The sequence below is a fragment of the Ceratotherium simum genome, chromosome 30 (genome assembly GCF_057802395.1).
Source record: "Ceratotherium simum simum isolate JZ-2026a chromosome 30, ASM5780239v1, whole genome shotgun sequence".
In the NCBI taxonomy this organism is placed as follows: Eukaryota; Metazoa; Chordata; class Mammalia; order Perissodactyla; family Rhinocerotidae; genus Ceratotherium; species Ceratotherium simum.
In genome coordinates, this window is record NC_141929.1 from 27,656,325 (window position 1) to 27,676,078 (window position 19,754).

The following is a 19,754-nucleotide window of genomic DNA, read 5'->3' on the forward strand; positions in this document are numbered from 1 at the left end:
TTCACGGGTTTGGATCCTAGGCATGGACCTACACACTGCTCATCAAGCCATGCTGTGGTGGCGTCCCATATACAAAACAGAGGAAGATGGGCACAGATGTTAGCTCAGGGCCAAACTTCCTCACCAAAACAATAATCTCCAAAATTCAAAGTGGCTTAATTTGAGAAAGTCTATAAATTTCATTAACCATATTAACAAATTAAAGAAGAAAAACCATATGATTATCTTAATTGATGCCAAAAAATTATTTGACAAAATTCAATCCCAGATTTTGATTAAACAAAACAAAACCTGGAAAATGAAAGGGGAGTTCCTTAACCTAATTAAGTAAAATCTATTTAGCAACCTATATCGTACATTATTCTAAATGGGGAAGTGTAAGAAGATTTCCCTTTGACCAAGACAAGGATGCCCACTATTACTGATTCTATTCAGCTTTGTACTGGAGGTCTTAGGCCCTAAGACAAGAAAAAGAAATGACAAGGCATAGCAACTGTAAAGGAAGAAACAAAACATTCATTATTTGCAGGCAATATGATTCTCTATGTGGAAAACCCAAAAGAATCTAAAGATAAATTGTTAGAAATAATAAGTGGTTTTGTAAGAAATGATTAAAAAGTATAATAGAAGACATCATTTAACTGCAACCAAAAAGTATAAGATACCTAGGAATAAATTCTATCAAAAGATGTACAAGACCTTTATGCATAAAATTATAAAATTTTATTGAAAAATCTTAAAGGAGACCTAATTAAATTGAGAGATACATTGTGCTCGTGGATAAGAAGACTCACTACTGTAAAGATGTTAATTTAGCCACAGATTGACCTATTGATGCAATGCATTCTAATCCAAACCTTAGGAGGTTGTTTGTGTGTGTGTGTGGAAGTTGCCAAGTTGATTCTAAAATATATGAAAGTACAATGAGCCAAGGATAGTCAAGACATTCCCAAAGAAAAAGCATTAGGTGGGAGTACTTGCCTTACTAAATATTAAGACTTGCACAAAGCTATAATACTTGAGATTATGTGGAATTGGCACAGGGATATAGACGAAAAGACCAGGGTAACAGAAGAGAGATCTCAGAAACAGTTCCAGACACATGTGGAACTTTGATATATGTCTGAGGTCACATTGGAGACCTGTGGAGAAATGAGGCTGGCACAACTGAGTATTCATGAGGGAAAAAGTGGATCCATACCATGTACAAAAGAATTCCAGACAGATTGAGGACTTAACATGTGAAGAACAAAACTTTAAAGATTCGAGAAGATGATATAGCAGAATAGATCTCTGACATCGAGCTAGGGAAGGGTTTCTTAAACAAGACACAAAGAGTCCTAACTGTATAATATTAATACATTTGACTTCATTAAAACTAAAATTAAGACCTCTGTTTATTCAAAAACACCATAAAGAAATAGAAATCGAAAACATAAGCCACAAACTGGTAGAAGAGATTCACCATACGTATAGTGAACAATATTCAGAATGTATTAAAAATTCCTACATATCAATAGGAAAAAGGCAAGCAACCCAACAGAAAAAAAAAAGGCAAAAGACACAAGCATTAACTTGCACAGTCAATAAACATGTGGGAAAAGATCCTCCACCTTATTGATAATCAGGGAAATGCAAATTAGCAATGAAATATCATTTTATACCCATTGGATTTGCCAAAAATTAAGGCTGACAGTAGCAAGTACTAGAGAGGTCATGGATCAGCAGGAACCCATACAGCTTGCGGGTATGAGCGCAAACTGGTACAGCCACCTTGAAAACCAGTTTATCATTATCTTCCAGAGTCAGGCATATCCTAATATATCCTCTGACCTAGCAATCCTGCTCCTAGGGATATACACCCTAGAGAAACTCTTGCCCATGTACTCAATATATAGTTTAGGTATACATACCTATGGTTAAATTTTTGAACAAAGAGCATAAGAATGAGAAAAAGAGGGTGGAACACATAGGCAGGCTCAACATAATCCTGATGTTCTAGCTCTTGTGTAATAAGTTTGATATAAAGAAATAAATTTTAAAAATGTTCCTTTTAAATTAAATAATTTAAAATCAAAAGTTTTCATTAGGAAAATTTGCATTAATAGACACGGCTACATGTAGTACAATGTTCTGAAAGATTGTTGACTGAGTAATTTGACTTTCAGGGGGCAGTGGCTGATGAAATGCATTTCATTTTGGAAAAAATTGAAAAAGTCCTGCACACAAGTTCTTTCTTTAGGGATTAAGAATGTAGTAAACATGATCTTCTGTTTTAAAACCCTTTTACAAAGATAAAAACATTCTATGGAAGATCTATTTCATGAAAAACTTGCAAATCCAACACAGATATCTGAAAATAAAAGTCCCAAATAATAGCATGAAACTATTAAAGCATTTTTTGTCATTTTCAAACAAGCACAATGACCTCTTTGGTAAATAAATTATGGGGTTTTTTTCCCAGAATGAGGGCATTATAATTCTTTTCAAAAAATTCTTGAATTTTTTTTGCTAAGTGAAGAAAATATCTAAATGGCAAAAATCTGATTCAAAGTTATGCTCCTCATAGTAGATGTCATACCCTGGCTGGGGAGCCTTCAATGAGCATTGACGTTAATGAAAAATAACACAAAGAGAAGGCAGCATGAACTCTTGACAAAATTCTTGTTCAAAAGACTCTGTAGGATGTTGCATCAGTATCAAAGTCACACCATGCAGGTGAGCAATAACTATGCCATATGTGAGCTAGCAGATATTTTGCTTAACAATTTGACAAACCAGTGACAAGTTGGAAGCAATGCTTGGAAATGTGTGGTACGTACAAACTTGGGGGCCAGCCTGGTGGCGTAGTGCTTAAGCCCATGTGCTCCGCTTCAGCGGCCCTGGGTTCACAGGTTCGGATCCCGAGCGTAGGCCTACACACGGCTCATCAAGCCATGCTGTGGCGGCATCCCATATACGAAGTAGAGGAAGATGGGCATGGATGTTAGCTCAGGGCCAGCAGAAAGAGGAAGCAAAAAGAGGAAGATTGGCAACAGATGTTAGCTCGGGGCCAATCTTCCTCACCAAAGGAAAAAAAAAAACTTGATTACTTTTTGTTCTATTAATTTCACAAGAGAAGAGATTTTGAAATGTAGTAAAGCTCTTATTGGCTTGTTTAAAAACCATTTTCCAAAACTGCAACAGAACATGAAGAGATATTTCCAGAGGGAAAAGTAATCAAGTGGACTAGAAATCCAACCATCACTAGATCCCGGGATGAAACTCAACTTCCCAGGTTTTGAGCACAGTGCTCAGGCCCATGAGCATGTGACAGCAGTCATCAGTGAAGAAAATCTCTCCATGATTTTGGAGACCACGTTCAATCTGAATCCAGAACTCTCCGACAGAGACTCCAGAACTTGCTACGATTTCAGATGTCCTTTAATTGAGAGTTAGGATTTTCTAACTTAATGAAAATAAAGAGTAAAAATAGAAAGTGACAGGAAAATACATTTTATGCTGTCATGATCCTGGATATGGAGCCCTTGGTGTAAGACTGCAAATAAATTTCCTCTAAGATATAAAACTATTATTATTATTATCAACCTGAAGGAATTAATCATTTAAAAAAATTGTGATGACTCTTTTAAAACTTTACCTAAAGTTGATGGTCTGCATTAAGTGGCCCAGAGAGGCTGAAAACTTGAGGCCCACTGTTCCTGAGGTCTGCTGGGCCCCTGCAGGGTTCTGAGCTTTTCTTACTGTGAGTTATGCTAGATCATTCTTGTGAGGAGACAGTGCCTCTGGCCACCTGCACGTGGCTTCTTCTCCCGCAGGAATTTAAAGAGGAATCTGGAGAGAGCTAGGGTGTTGTGCACTGACCTCAGCATCCCCACTCTTAAAGAGCAGCCCCGTGACTTTGCCCCAGCCGCCACTTCTGCTTCCATCCCCTATCAAGGCAGCACGAGGTCCAGGCTGAGAAACGCAGACTTGGAGATGGCTCACCACCCCAGAGTTGGAAAGAGCTGGGTTGGAGTCCTGCCCCTCCCACTTTCTGGGTGTGTGGCTTTAGGGAAGTGACTTTCCCCCTCTTGAGCCGCCATGTTTCCATCTGGGTATCTCAGGTAATTCCTCCATCCTGCCAGGGTGATTGTGAATTGTGAATGAGAAAATGTATGTGAAAGCTCTGAGACCTGTGATGGGAACAAATTCAAGGATCACTTCCCTTTTCTCCCACTGCCAAAAATCTTTCCCATTCTGTTCTCCCAGCAGAAGCCCCGCCCTGCTCAGTGTTAGCGGTGATGGAGGATGGTGAGACATGCAGGACGCCAGGGGAACCTAGAGGGGAAGGAGATAGCAGCTCCTTTCTGAGTCAGGCCTCACTTTCTATCCAGCCTCCTTCCCTCCATCCATCTTCTTGTCCAATAAATATTTTTTACGAGCCTGAGCCCGCAGACTGTGAGCCCTCTGGTTCCATGGAGATACATCTTACCACAATGTTGTCAACACTTTTCCTGAGTCCTGGCATTTGTGCTGAAACCAAAGCTCCCTGCAGCGGCTGGAGTGCAGGTCCCGTCTGGCATACGGTTTGGCAGAGCCAGTGTGGTAGCTTCGCTTGGACCTGCAAGCTGAGGGCCTAAAGAAAACTGGGCTGAGCCTCCAAGAGACCAGACTGGGAGCGTGAGAATACTGACGGGATTGGAAAAACCCAGCCCACCCTAGCCGTGGGCTTCCTCCCTCCAGTCTGACAAACTCGTGTAGACACGAGGCGGGGGCTGAGGGGTAGAAAGACCACAGCCACAGCTGGACAGGACTTTGGGATCTAGCGAAAGGGATGTCTTCTCAGCCAGACCTGAGGAGAGCCAGGCTTCCAGAATAGCTCTGCCAAGTTTAGGAAACAGGCAAGCTTTTCATCCCGGCGGCTCCTAAGTCCCCGTGTCCAGACCTTTGCTTGGTGCCACCATGGTAACCATGATGCCACAATGGAACATTCTTCCCAAGGTGGTAGAAGGAATCCCTCTGTTGAGCTCTGCTGTGTAAGGTCAGAGTGAGTTCATTTCTCCTTTAGCAGGAGCAGTTCACAGAAGAACTCTGAGAACCATCCTGACGACAAGAAACATCTGGTACCATGAGCGGAATATGGTGACCAAGAACGGCACGCATGGCTTCCTTAGGCTATTGTGCACTGTTTGAGGCAAGGGCAGGCCTGGTGGTATGGTGGATGGTGAAGCATACATGAACTCTGGATTCAGACAAATGAATGAAGCTTGAATTCCAGCTCCTCCACTTGGCAGCTGTGTGACCGTGGGCAGGCTTCTCAATGTCTGAGTGTCGGTTTCTGAATCTGTAAAATGCGGATAATGATAGTGTCTACCTCACAGAGTTCTTGTGCGAATTAACGGAGCTAAATGCGGGGGCTGTCACTATGTAAGAGTACAAGCTGTCATTCGTTAAAAGAATCCCAGCATTTGAGCCAGTGGAGTGTGCCAGGGGCACAACCAGGGTGGGCTTGCACTCAACCCCTGCTTTTTCTTTCAGCAGTATTCTATGGCGACAGAGTTAAGGCAAGGGTTGAATTCCACAAATCAAAAAACAACCCTTTTCTGAGACCCAACTCGCTGAGAAGCCCGGGGACCCTGGCTGGATTGAGGAGAAAAGCAACTTGCGTGGGCTGCCTCCTCTCCTTCGGCCATCCTACAACTCCTAACTGAATATCGGTGCTGGGCAGCTGGTCCCCGCCTCTTTACTGCACGGAACCAAGCAATAGGGACGTGACAGGTCTGTTTTCGTGTCTTGGAAGCTTTGTCAGTGGAAAGGAAAGAGGCAGGGCCTCTGCCGCTGGGGGAAAGTGACCACTTTGGGGAGGAGAGGAAAAAGCCTGCGTCTGGATGTTCTGTTTTCACAGCTGCCCATGGTGTCTGCTGCAGCTGTCTTTGGGGATGGCAGAGATGAGAGGGATGCTCTTAGTACTGCTCTACGTCTCCCACTCTTCTGCCAGTGAGTGCCCTTCTTTCTTCCGTAATGACTTTAGCTGGTCACGTAACATGGCAGGGGGAGGCGTCCTGGAAAAGTAAATGGTCAGGAGAGGGACTCAGGGGGAAGATGACTCAGCGCTTTGCCTGGGCAGCACGCGTTGGTGGTGGGGACCAGGCAAAGAAGTGGAGAGTGGGGTGGGCGTGGATGCAGGAAACTGTGGCTTCAGCAGCCTGATGTCAGGACTAATCCTCAGGTGAGAGTGAGGTCAGGAAAATAAGCCTTAGGTTACAGAGAGGCCTGTAACAGAGGGGTCGGAAGGAGGCCTGCCTCCCCACTCACAGCCCCCACTCCGCTCTTTCCGGAGTGCATCCCTTCCCCAGGCACCGTGGGGAGCCTGTAATGAGTCTGGGGCACTTGGGAACCAAGCCCTCCCTGTGTTTCAGCACTGTGGTTCCACTGATGCCTTTACCATCAAACCAAAGGAGGATATGGCCAAACTGACCCTCAGTTGCAGGGCTGGTCCTGGGAGCAAGGAGGTGCCTCAGAGGCTGCCGGGGCTTCAGTCGGCAGAAGCGGCAGCTGCAGTCCCCTCCCTCCCCTCCCTCCAGGTTGTCCAGCACTAAGAATCCAGCCCAGAAAAGGGCAGATGGAAAGGGGGCATCTGACAAAAGCAGGCTCTGCCCTCACCTCGCTGCCACCCTGGCTGGCTCTGTCCTCTCTTCCTGGAGTTAGATGGGAGGCCTGAGAGCTCCCCCCCATACACACACACACACACACACACACACACACACACACACACACGTCAAGAGGAGAACCCCCTACCTTCCTAGCCTACTCCTCCCTGCAGCCCCCAGGAGACCAAGTGATGTCCACAACACACAGAAAGGGCCTCTCCCTCCTCTTAGAAGGCCTCAGGCAAGTGACCGAGGGCAAACATTTCATCTCTGGGGCAGATTTCCTCATTACATCCCGGCCTTCCAAGGCTTTTTTAAGGTCACATGAACTAGCCAACTAGAGCTTTGAAAAAGCACAAGTCATCACACACCAGTAGGCTCTTGTTGGGTTAGGAAGGGTGGGTTAATGCCTCATTCACCACAGATTACCATGTCCCATGAGAAAGCCAGAATTCCTGTCTGTGGTGATTCCAAAGCCCTTGGTGGCCTCATAGGCATCATCTTGCTAACAACCAGGTCTGTCACTGTTCCAGCAAAGTCTCTAAGTGTCAATTCATAGAGATGTTTGGTCACACGATCCCCTATCATGGAGAGGTCTGCTGTGGTCCTTTAATGACTATACTGAATGTTACAAGCAACTCTAGCCTCATGGTTTGGAAACTCTGTCCTTGGTGCTCACCTCAAAGGTCACCCCCTGGGGAAGCCCTCCCAGACCTCAGGCTCTGGGCAGAGCCCATGCCCCCTCTTCCGTATACTCTGGGCACACCCCTTGTGTCACGAGTCTCTCTGTATGGCTATCACTCTTCAGTGTGTCTGTCTCCCCATGCACTGTGACTTCCCCCAGGGCGGGGACAGGATCCTAAAATCCTTCCCTGTAAGCCCAGCCCCTAGCTCAGCACCTGGCAGGGCTGTGTGTGAGGTTGGATGAATGGCTGAAAAAGCAGCCACCAAAGACCTGACCTAGTCAGCTGTTGGTACCCATCATGTGACACCCAGGACCCAGGTCCACCCATTTAGAAACAAGCAGTGGGGACTTGTAGTTTGGGATTTACAAACAGCAATCAGAGCAGTGGTTTACATTAAAAACAAAATGGAATCGTCCATTCTGCCCTTGGCTTTAGTATTATCAGTCACGGGGATACAGCTTGCAAAGCACCTTCTATAACCTCACCTCATGTGATCTTTACAACTCCAAGGAGTGCGTTATCTCACATTTCAAAAGAGGAAACGGAGGCCCAGAGAGGTGAAGTGGCTCGCCCCAGGTCTCACAGCATAGGGACCAACTGGACTTGGGACACTGCATCCAGGGCCTTCCTAAAACACTAGTGGTTCTCAACTCTGAATACACATTAGAATCTACCCAGGGAGCTTTTGAAAAATGCCAGTGCTCAGGCCCCATCCCAGGTGAGGATAAGATGGACACCTCAGGGACTCATCAGGACAGGGCATATCGACTGGCGAGGGGGGGGCATGGGGCAGTGAAGGGGGTCAGCAGCCAGGGAGAGCAAAACACCCTGTGTGGACGCCATCCTATAATGGAGCCTGAGAAGTAGGAGGCTCAGCTCATCCAACCTGGGGTCTTGAGTTTCAAGGGTCTTTCCTGTTCTATCATTCTAATACTCTCCATGACTTTATGAATATGGAACTTTAAAAAAAAAATACAGAGCAATACAGATATATTGGGTCAACCCAGGACTGGCAGGGGAATAATATTATTTAAAACTTAGTCAACATTTAACTCTCATTTGAAACAAAGTCCCAACTTCCCAAGAGACTCTGCAGTTGGAGATGACCCACTCAAGGGCTTGAGAAGGCAAAGGCCAAGCAGGCCTGGGTGGGCCAGAGACAGCCTCCACCTGGCGGGACCTCTGACCCCCTTGACGACAAGATGTCAGGGAGTTCTTGGTGGGCAGAACGCTGTTGTTCATTCACCAGGTAATGTATTGGGCACCTACAGTGTGCCAGGCACCGTGCTAACCCCTGGGGATACGTTGGCAGGCAAAACAGACACAGTGAGGGGAGCCACGCACGCCAACAGCCTGAGTGGGGAAGAGCAAGGGCAAATTTGAGGATATGAGATGTGGCTGGAACATGTACTGTGAGGGGTTCAGAGTGTATGGAGTCTGGATTCATCTGGCCCTATATCCTACCAGCTGTATGACTTGGACAAGTGCTTATTTGCTCTAAAATGTGATTTTCTCATCTGCAAACTGAGAATGATGACGATGTCCACCTCTAGTTCTGCTGGAGGAATTGTAGGAAGAAGTGTATATCATCAGTTCTCAAACTTTTTGGTCTCAGGACCCCTTTATATTCTTGAAAATTACTGAGCACCCCAAAAGAATTTTTGCTTATGGAGCTATATCTTTCCATATTTACCATATTAGAAATTAAAGCTGGGAAAAATTTAAAACACAGGAATACACAGGTCCACACATGCTATTAGCCATGAGAGCGATGACATCATGTAGCCTCTGAAAAATTCCACTTTCTCCTAGGAATGAGAGTGAAAAAAGCAAATTCTGTCTTAGTTTTCTTATGACAATAGCTTTAACCTTGCAGACCTCGGAAAGGGTCTTGAGGACTCTCAGAGTCCCAGACTACACTGATGTATGAAGGGTTTCAGACACTGCCTAGCGTATGCTGCTAAGTGCTCAAAAGAGGAGAGTGATTATTGGTGCCCTGACGTTATGTTTAGATTCAAAATGCCACCAAGCTTCTTTTACGGGGAAGAAGACCCACTAGGAAAAGAAACGGGAGTGGTAGAGTTAGTGGTGACCAAGATGGGGAGCCAGGAGGAGTGGGAACCAGCAGGAGAGGGGGTCCTGACGTCTGCTGTGTGGTGGTCGCCACTGGCCACGGACTCCTTGCCCCGGCACTGAGCCCCCGCACCCCATCTGCAGGTTGTGGCGTCCAGAATACCAACGTTATGGAAACTTCCGAGGAGGGTTTGGTCAACGACAAGGAGTTCCCGTGGGTGGTGTCGCTGCAGGATTCCCAGTACACCCACCTGGCTTTCGGGACCATCCTCAGTGAGTTCTGGATCCTCAGCATCGCATCCGCCTTTCAGAACAGGCCAGTACCCCTGTCGTTGGGGCCTACACAGTCCCGGGGGGCAGGGGGATGCTCTGTTTGCTGCTCATCTTGGGAAGGCCTGGAAGGTGGATTCCTGGCGACAGGGCGACAAGGCTTTTACCGGCTCGGCGCTTGCTCTGCCATGAGTCTTGGGGTCCTAGAATCACCAGCTGCTAAGGTTAGCACAGTCTGGTGTCTTCCCTGCTGTGAGGAATGCCAGCTGCGCAACTGCAGAGTGAAATGATTGTTCCTCCACCCTCTACGGGAAGCAAATTCCTTCCCATTTTACTGCAATCAGAGAGACACCAACTCTTGATACCAGAGGTCCCTACGGCTTATCTTGTTAAGCGAATTGATAGGAGCCCTTACCTTAAAACACTTACCCGGGGCCTTGACAACGTGACTGAACAAATACACGTATGTAGAGAAAAGACTTGAAGGAGACATGCACACACTTTAAGAGCAGTTTTCTCTGGATGCTCAGAACGCACAGGATGTCTGTTTTCTTCTTCGAACCTCTCTATAGTCTCCAAATTCTTTACAATAAATGTGCATTCTTTCAAACCAGAAAAAAAAAACTCATGAATGTCATTAAATGAATAATGTTTTTGAAAAACATTTCACTTTTTGACCCAAAAATTTCACTTTTGGGAATAAACATTAAGGAAATAATCTCAACTACCAGAAAAGTTTTATGCACAAAGTTGTTCATAGGATGGTTAATAATACAAAAAACACTAGAAACATAATGTCCAATTATCATGGATAAATAATAGTATATTACTCTTTTATATATATAGCATATAATATATACCACATTTAATATATATTATGTATAATATATAGTATATAAATGATATATATTAATAGTATTATGTATGTTGTATATTATATATTAACTATTATATATGGTATTATATATACTATTTATACACTATATACTATATATATCTACATACAGAGTATGGGGGAGAGAGTATAATTACTATAATTGGACAAACAAATTATAGTATAAACCCTTGATGGAATATTGGGCAGCTGCTGAATTTTTTAACATATAATTTATATTTTTAAATTGAAAATACATGTATTTAAGTGAAAATACAAGTATAGTATAATGTTCATGAGGAGCCAGAGTATAGAATGAAAAGCAACCCCCTCCCTCCTCTGCCCTTCAGTCACCAGTATCCCTCCCTTGAGCCATATTCTGTCACCAGTTTCTTGGCTCTTCCTTAAATACTCAATGCATTTGTGGATATCTATATACCTGTAGAGAATTTTCTTTTCCCCCTGTATTAATCTGCTAGGGCTTCCCATAACAAAATACAGACAGGGTGGCTTAGACAATAGAAGTTTATTTCTCACCGTTTTGGAGGCTAGAAGTCCAAGATCAAGGTGTCAGTAGGGTTGGTTTCTCCTGAGGACTCCCTCCTTGGCTTGCAGAGCACTGCCTTCTTACTGTGTCCTCACGTGGCTTTTCCTCTGTGTGCACACTCCTGGTGTCTCTTCCTCCTCTTATAAGGACACCCGTCTTATTGGATTAGGGCCCACCCTTGTGACCTCATTTAGTCTTAATTACCTCCTTAAAGACTCTATCTCCCAATACCATCACATTGGGGGTTAGGGCTTCACCGGTGAATTTGGGTGGACACAATTCAGTCTATAACACCCCCAATACAACTGGTAGCATACCATACACATTAGTCCACTCGTAGCTTTTTCCACTCTATTGTGAATGTTGGAGATCTTGTCAGTACACAGAGAGCTGCCACATTCTTTTCATCAGTTGCACAGTATCCCATGCTAGATGTACCATAATTACACAGTCCTCTGATAAGGGAAATGTGGGTCATTTCCAACCTTTTATTAGTACCAAAAAACGCTGTAGTAGATGTACCTGTAGATACGATATTTCACACACAGGCAAGTATACTGCAGCATGAATAACCTAGGAGTGGAAGGACTGGGCTGAATCTTGGTAGCTATTGCCAACCAGCCCTCCAGAGAAGTTCTGCTTTCAGTGTAGTGTGTTCATGATTGCTATTTTCTATTTGGTCTGCCGTTTTGGTTTTGATGTCGTCTCTGACTCCAGGTTTTATTAAAGACAGGGTTTTTAAATATCCAGCTGGCAGGGTGTTTTGTTTCCTGGCATTATTTAATTTTCAGTTATACGTCATGGTGATCTATTTAGGAATGTGTTGCAGTTATCCTTGTGGTCTACTCTGTGTGGTCCATGTGAATATTTTCCACGGGTCAATTTAAAGTCCATTCTCCGTCCTTGGTGTACAATTTAATATATAAAATTGGGGAAGGGAGTCTACTTGATCTGTCCTAGGCTGACCAAGGTGAATTAAAATCTCCTATCATGAACAGGCTTCTGGCTTTTTCTCCTTCTGTTTCCTGGAGTTTTTACTTTGTGAACATTGTCTCGCTTGCTGCAGATATTTATAACGGCGAGGTCTTCACTGTGGACTGAATGCTTTCGCATCGTTGAGAGCCTTTCTTTGTCTTTCTTCATGCTCTTCTGCTCTGAATGGATGTTCAGAATGAAACTCCTGCTTCTTGTTTTTATTTTAGGTTACGTTTTCTGTTTTTATTGCTTCTTGTTTTTCTTTCACTATGTGGCGCTTGTTTTGTTTTGTGTGTCTCTTCTGACACATCCGGAAAGTTTACATTTTCATTCTGGTGTTTGTCTTAGAGCTGTCATTTCGTAGAAGACACCTCAGTCCTCTGCTTCTTTCCGGGCCGTCCTCCAGACCCTCTGCTGGGCCCGATGCCAGAATTCCTGTCTTCTCACTTCTTCCTTCCTCTCCTCCGTCACCCGATTTTAATAGATTATATACGTGCTTTAATATTTACCTCAATTCATATACATATTTGCACACCCTTATTCATTCACATATTAGCTATAAATAAATGTTTAGATTCCTATAAAAGATGAGGAGAAGATGAGAAAATTGATGTATATACCTACCTCTGACTTTCTTTTCAGCTTTAGTTATACCATTTGATGATTGTCAGGATTTATGTTTTTACTCTAATCTAAATATTAAAAAGTTTTTCTTTTCATTTTAGTCCAATATTGTAATGAGTTCCATACTTACAGTCCTTTTGCTTGATTTTCTCCACTCAACACTAGAATCGGCTAAGAGTTGTCGTCAAGTAGTTTCTTAAAGGGCTCCCAAGAACCGTATTTCCTTGGTTTTTGCATATTCAGAAATGTGCCCTTCAACCTGAATGACCACTGAAGTACAAAATTCATGGATCACACTTTCTTTCCTTTTGAGGATTTAACAGGCATCACCCCCTGCATTTTGATATTAAATCTTGCTGTGGAGAAGTCTGAAACCAGTCTGATTTTTTCCTCTAAAGGTGGGTGACCGCACATTCTAGTCTGCCTGGGAGAGCCCTGGTTCACACCTGTTATCCTAGTATCCTGCTGTTAGTGTTCCCTTTCACTCTCACACGTTCCCCAGGTTAGACAATAAATTAGATGGCCAAACTTAAGGCTTAAGTCTGACTTAATCTGTTTCTGTCTGGATGCCCAAGGATTGCTTCTTTGTCACTGAAGTCCAGCCACTTTCCTAGCTATGTTGATCTCTCCCACTTGCCCCTCCAGTTCCACTCTCTACTCTTTTTAACCCTGCTGGGTCCCAGGAGGCTGACCTGTGTGGGTTACACCAATGGGCATTCTTGCCTTCTCGGTTCCAGTTTGGCTTGGCCAAGGGGAGCACAGGCACGAGATTAGAGGCAGCGGCGAGAGTGAGGTCAAGATCCTTAGTCCCCTGAGGGATACCACAGACTGGCTGCCTCCTCCAGCCAAGTGACCCACTCCCCTCAGCTCTGTCTGACCACTCCCTCCCCTCGCCCAGAGCCTAGAGTGGTGCCAGCACCCTGTTGTTACATCAGCAGGAAGCTGCAGACGCCACCAGTACCCAGCGTACTACACTACTCCCTGTGATTTCCCCACATCCTGCTGGAACCTGTGTAAAGAGTCTCTTTATTAAACTTTCCTCAATTTACCTTATTTGAGTTTGCCATCTGTTTCCTGCTGGGAGCTGACAAGGACATGTCTCAGTGTTGATCATTCCATATCGCTTTTTCCCTAGGATGTAGAGTGTTCTCCCAAAGTGTAGATTCAAGTCTTATTTCAAGAAAACTTTCTTAAATTATATCTTGAAATATTTTTCCTGTTTGATTATTTTTTTTATCTTCTTTGTGGTCTGCTGACTCCCCGTTGACTGCCCTATTTGTCATTTTCCTCTCTAGCCTCTAAAAATCTTTGTTAGTGTCCATTTCATTGTGGTCACTTTTCTCAGTCCTGCCTTCTGTGTCCTTCATTGTGTCCCTTATTCTGTGGTCTCTGTTCTCCTTTATGCTGCTTCCATATGGGCCTTCATTTGGGTGATGGTTTTATGTCTTTTCTTTCCACTTTGCTGAGAAGCGTGTTCAGCCAGCCTTTTCTGACTCTGTGGCAGTAGGTGTCATCGGTAACTCCCCGCACTCCTGCTGTCCTTCACTGCTTTGTCAGCCCTTCTTCTGATGCTGAGGTTTGGGTTCTCCAGTGTCTCTTAGTTTTGTGGTGTTTGCATTTGTTTCTCATTGTCGTAGTTCTTTGGGTGACTCCCAAGAGGAGAAAGGGAAAATACCCAACTGAACCCCATCATTAGTAAAATCAGAATTTCTCTAAAGTGTATTTATAGAGTACATAAGACGGAAAGATGCTTATATTAAAATGCTAAGTGCTAAAATCAAGAGTCAAGATTACATCTTTGGTATGACTACAACTATGTAAAAAAAAAACTATGCATAGAAAAAAAGATAATCAGCCATAACATAACAGATTATCTTGAGTGGGGGGACAAATGATGTTAAGATAGAAGAATCCCCAAGATTCTATGGGGTCACAAAGGAGGACACAAGCCTAGGGGTTCAGAGAAAATTTCCCGGGGACTGGATCCAAAGGGGTGAGTAAAAATTAGCCCAGGGAAGAGGAGTTACATGAGTGTTCCAGGATGAAAAATAGTAAATATGAAAACAAGGAAGTGTGAAGCTTCCTTGGTACTTTGGCTTCTCAAGATTCCCCTGCTCTCTCTCCAGGAAGGACGCTGTTGCTATAGTTGGAATAGCTAAGATGGATGCCAAAGTGATTGCTCATGAAGAGTATCCAGTCAATACCATCATCATCCATGAGGACTTTGATAACAAAACAATGAGCAATAACATAGCCCTCCTGAAGACAGACACGGCGATGCAGTTCAACAACCTGGTCCAGGCCATCTGCTTCCTCAGCAGAAAGCAGCATAAGCCACCAGCCTTGTGGAACTGCTGGGTGGCAGGATGGAATCCCACATCTGCAGTTAATGCCTTCCTTCTTCTAGAGGAGGCTGTGTGTGTGCTATAGCAATGGGGGTGACTTGGATGAACTGTTCTAGGGCTTCTCTTAAACATTCAGGTTGCTGGAGGTTCTAGAGTTAGGCTGGAATCCTCACCTAATCAGCCAAGATTCCCAGGGCTTGTCCTTTCTGTGGCCATTCTTACATTCGGTCTTTTTTCTTCTAGTCCTACACCAAAATTGGAAGTACACAGGCAGTGGACAGCCTGAGATGAGTGCAAGGTTATGGAGGGGCCAGGGGACATTATTCCCTGAACTAGAGCTGATTGTCTTCTTGTCCAAGCCATCCTTGTTTTCTTTCATTCTTGGGAAATAAACAAGGAAATGTATTCTCTATAGACATGAAGGAAGAATGAATACGTTCTCGCCCTATTTTCACATTCAAGTTCAAAGCAAAGGTAGTTTTCAGCAAAAATTCAGACACAGGCTCTGGTTTTTATGAGGAGAAAAGGTTTATCAGAACATTTTCTACTCATTCCCATCTGGATATGTGAGCTGGAGTTGAGTTGAATAGGGGATGTCTTCTTGTTAATAATTCTTGGGCTCTCTGTTACATGGTCCAGACAGGAAATCACATGACGATGAGTATCCTGAGGAAAATCTCCGTGAAAGACATCTACCCGTGTCCCTTACACCAATTCCAGAAAACAGGATGTGGCAATCACATACAGCAGGAAACTGATGCCGTCTGCTTGGTAAGAACATGATGGAGTAAAGGCTAAATGCTGGGAGTAAGCAGGGGTCACTTCAAGGGGGTCATGAACTCCGTGAGGGCAGGGACTGTCACTTGGGATTCACGGCTGTCTCCAAGGTCAACAGCACTTGGCAGATAGCAAGTGCTCAATAAAAATCTGCTGAATGGACTAACCAGGCACCATTTTCAGTGGAACAGGATTAAGCATGGCTAAGTTACAGATGTCTTTTCACAAGCTAAAAGTTTGCAAGCGTGTGTCCAAACCATGCAGGCAGACATACTTTGCACACGTCTACGGTGTGGGTCACTGTTTTCAGCATCTACGGGACCTGGACTCTGGTGCTATTGCTCATCAGTTATTGGTTTGGTTTTTTTTTTTTCTGTAAGAAGCCTTGCCCTCCGCCTGGATGAGGGCTGTACAGATGTGGCTGTCCCAGTGCCTCAGGAAAATGCATGTAATTCACAAACACCTGTCCAGGCCCTCTCGTATCCACACCTGAAAAGAGTGTGGCTTACCAGGGTCACACAATTAGTAAATGTTCGAGTAAAGACGAGAACCCAGCTCTACCAGATTTCCAGGCAGAGTTTCTCTCCTCTACTCTAAAGTTGTCATTTCCAAGATGCTGATCACCCACTCTCCTCGAAGTAACCTTCAGGATCCCCTGATGGGGAAATATTTTTTCCAGAGGATCTAGGGAAGGTTTTTTCGAGAAAGGGAAAATGAATACACATATGCAGACAATTCTTTTTAAAAGTCATTTCATTGTGAAAGCGTGAAGAACTGCCTTTCATTAAGCAATCAGTTTGCCCTTCCAAAGTCGGTTCAGCATTTACTGAGCACCTAATTTGTACTGGGCTCTCTGCCAGGTGGAGGACTGTAGCAACTTCTTAAGTTAGATAGTGTGTCAAAACACAGTAGAAGACATCGCTATTTAACAAATCCTGCCATCAGCCGTTCCATCCATACTTCAATGAATCTAAGACGCTGTCAGTTGTAGAAAGCACCATATTGTATGTAATACCAAGAAAGAAAAAAACACTGACAGTTAAACTCTGGTATACAGAATAAACCAGCCAGGTTCAGTATCTGCCTAATGGGTCCCCAGAAACCTAACAAGGGCAGAATCACTCTGAACTCACCCTCCCTTTTTGCCCACAACTGTTAGGGCTTTTGCTGAATGTCGAGGTTGAGGATCATGCAATGAAAGAGCCCCTCTCTGCTGAGGCTGCTCCCCTGGGAGATGGAGCAGGGCTGCTCCAGAGGAGCACCTGGTACTTTTGTCTCAGATGCTTATGCCTCAGAAGTCGTAGCCCCACAGGTTACGGGGAAGAGGAAAAGCACTGGGTGGAATGGCAACTTGCAAAACCACGCAATAGCCGGGGATGTCTACCAACAACCACTCATCAAACTATTTGTCCTGAATTGCATTCTTTTTCTTCCTCAAGCTATAAAACCACAGTTAAAACAAACGGGGAATGGGGCTGGTGAAAGGACGGGAGACCACACCACTCTTGGCCAGAGAGCCTCTCTTCCCCAGGCAGACATAGTAGGATGCAGACAACAGCCTGTTCACCAGGCCCAGGATGACCAGCCGGGACTCTGGGATGAAATCGCTACCCTCTGCTGTGTGGCAGCATTGGGGTGAAAACAGTAGATTGTGAAAAACAGAAAAATCAAGAATTCTATGCTAAAGCATTCCTCTCCATCTAATGAGAAACACAGCAAAGTCCAGAATGTCATCCTCGTGGGTCTGGCCGTGGGACTACCAGGGAATTACGGCAGCCTTGCAGAGCCAGCCTCCGTGCCGCCCTGCTTGCAGAGTCGCTCCGTTCTTCTCCCATTCGCCTGCATGTCTGTTCTAGTGTGGCCTCCTCAGAGAAAGGGAGCCTTAGTGAAAGAGGATGGGAATGGGCAGGGGCCGAGGTGGCCACTCTTTTGCCTCTCTGCTTCTCATTGTTGAGTCTGTTCAGACTGTTTCCCTTTGTCAACTGTAACCCCCCTCCCTCCATGCCACAGTCCAAACAGCGAGAGCAACCAGCTCTTCTAGACAGGCAGGCCACACAGGTCCAAGGTGGCTGGCCAGCCTTTGGATGACAACCCCCCTCTTGGACCAAGATGGACCATTCTGTGAGGGGTGGGGGTATTCCTTTAAGAAAAGGCCTGGGGGACGTGGCAGGTAAGGTAAAATTATACCTGGTAGTTGTCTTGTTGCTTTTCCCATATTTCTCAATTTTGCACATAAAAATGATGGCCTATTCTAGAAACCAAGATAACAATAGCTAGTTCTTTACTGAGTGCATACTGTGTACCAGTCACTGTGCTGGGAGCTCTGCCTGTGTTATAGGCATTAACTGTATCCCCACTTCAGCTCAGAGAGAATTAGGTAAAGTGCCGGGGTCACAAATCTAGCTAAGTGTGCCAAGCATCTACGCACTCAGCTGAAGTGAGAGAAGGTCTGTGTGACAGAATTCCTGAGTCCCTGAGGAGTGCTCCCATGGGCACGGGGAAGGCCCAGGGCCTGGGCGGGGACTGGGGAGCAGGTGCACTGACAAGCAGGTCCCAGAGTGGAAAAGCTTTGAACCCAGCCCACGTGCCCCCGGGGAAGTGTGACTCTGACCCTAGCACGACTGTGGGTGGGAGGGAGCAGCTTAAACGAAGGACGGAAGCAAAATAGAGAGAAGGAAGAATGTGAGCCAGAAAGGAAAGAAATATCAACATTTGAGGAAGGAGAAACCAAAAGAGAGGGAGGATTTAGTCAAAGAACTGGGAAGGGGCAAGAAAATGAATGGGAACCAGGAAGCTACAGGCAAACTGCAGAAACCTACAAATAATCTGTATAATAAAAGTCGTCTGGTTGGAATTTGTGGTGGTGGCTGCCTAGATTGGAAATAGTATCCTATAATTCACCCCATTTTCAGTGAGAACCAGTGTAAAACATTTCTAGAACAAACAGTAAATGGCACAAGGATATGGTAAAAAAGAAAGCAAGGTTTTCTAAGACCTGAAGCCTTCTGTCCTCTGTCACAGGGAGACCCAGGAAACCCGATGATGTGCCAGGTCCAGCATCTGAATCTGTGGGTGCTGAGAGGAATCCTGTCTCACGGTGGTGAGGAATGCCCTGGCCTATTTCTGTACGTCCGAGTGGAAGACCACAGCGACTGGATTATGTCTAAGACTAGGAGGACCAGCCTTCCCCTGTCTTCCCTCCACCCCTGGGAGAATCTGATTCCTTTCTCCAGCTATTCATCACGGGCCGCTGTGACACAGAAAAAATATCCTGGGCAGGACCAAGTTGGATGGTCCCAAGCAAACTTCCAAGGACAAAGAAGGGCCACCATATATTCATGGCCAGCAAACAGCTCTAGAGAGAGTCTAGACTTTCGGGAAAAGGGCCTAAAGGAATCAGGCAGTTCTCCTGAGGTGGCTGTACAACCCATGTACTATGACTATTATGGTAGGGAGGCTGGGGAGGATGAGTCTATTTCAGGTCAGAATAGGTTACATCAGTCCCAAGAAACTGTCTTGTTTTTCTTTGTGCTTGTTTTCTTTTGCAATGGTATCCAGTCTAGGAGCTAACCCTCCAAACTGAAGAGTGAGCTCAGAATGCTGAGTGCTAGGCATTCACCATGCTGCTGTGGTGTCTGTTTCTGACAGTTGCACACCTGGCCTGCCATGGACAGGCCCACGGCACACACTGGGCTGGCTCTCCCTCCTCTGTCCCACTCCCCCATGCGGGAAGGTCACTTTCATTTGTGCTTATGAACTAAATGTGGGCTAACAAGTGTCAAACCATGAGAGTGCCCTGTGGTTCTTTCAGTGTTGCTGGTTTCAGGGGCCAGGCTGTGAAAACACTCCCCACGGGCAGCTGTGGCCTGGGAGGTGACCGTTAGCCTGGCTGGAGAGTTGGGGACCCCAGCCAGCACACGGAACAGTGAGAGGACCCCGTGACTAGAAAGG

The 19,754-nt window shown here is 45.1% G+C and overlaps 1 protein-coding gene across 1 annotated transcript; it reads left to right on the forward strand.

Annotated features, from left to right (window-relative positions):
- The first annotated feature begins 5,921 nt into the window (after positions 1-5,921).
- On the forward strand, positions 5,922-19,373 carry PRSS54 (serine protease 54). Its single transcript, XM_014788429.2, has 5 exons — positions 5,922-5,979; positions 9,536-9,707; positions 14,808-15,066; positions 15,666-15,797; positions 18,825-19,373. Exons 1-5 carry the CDS (start codon positions 5,922-5,924, stop codon positions 19,371-19,373), a joined length of 1,170 nt encoding a protein of 389 aa, XP_014643915.2.
- The last annotated feature ends 381 nt before the right edge of the window (positions 19,374-19,754 follow it).

Coding starts and splice junctions, on each gene's coding strand:
- PRSS54 (XM_014788429.2), top strand. CDS start 5,922: ATGGCAGAGATGAGAGGGATGCTCTTAGTACTGCTCTACGTCTCCCAC. Junction 5,980..9,535: donor CGTCTCCCACTCTTCTGCCA/GTGAGTGCCCTT, acceptor CCCCATCTGCAG/GTTGTGGCGTCCAGAATACC. Junction 15,798..18,824: donor AAACTGATGCCGTCTGCTTG/GTAAGAACATGA, acceptor CCTCTGTCACAG/GGAGACCCAGGAAACCCGAT.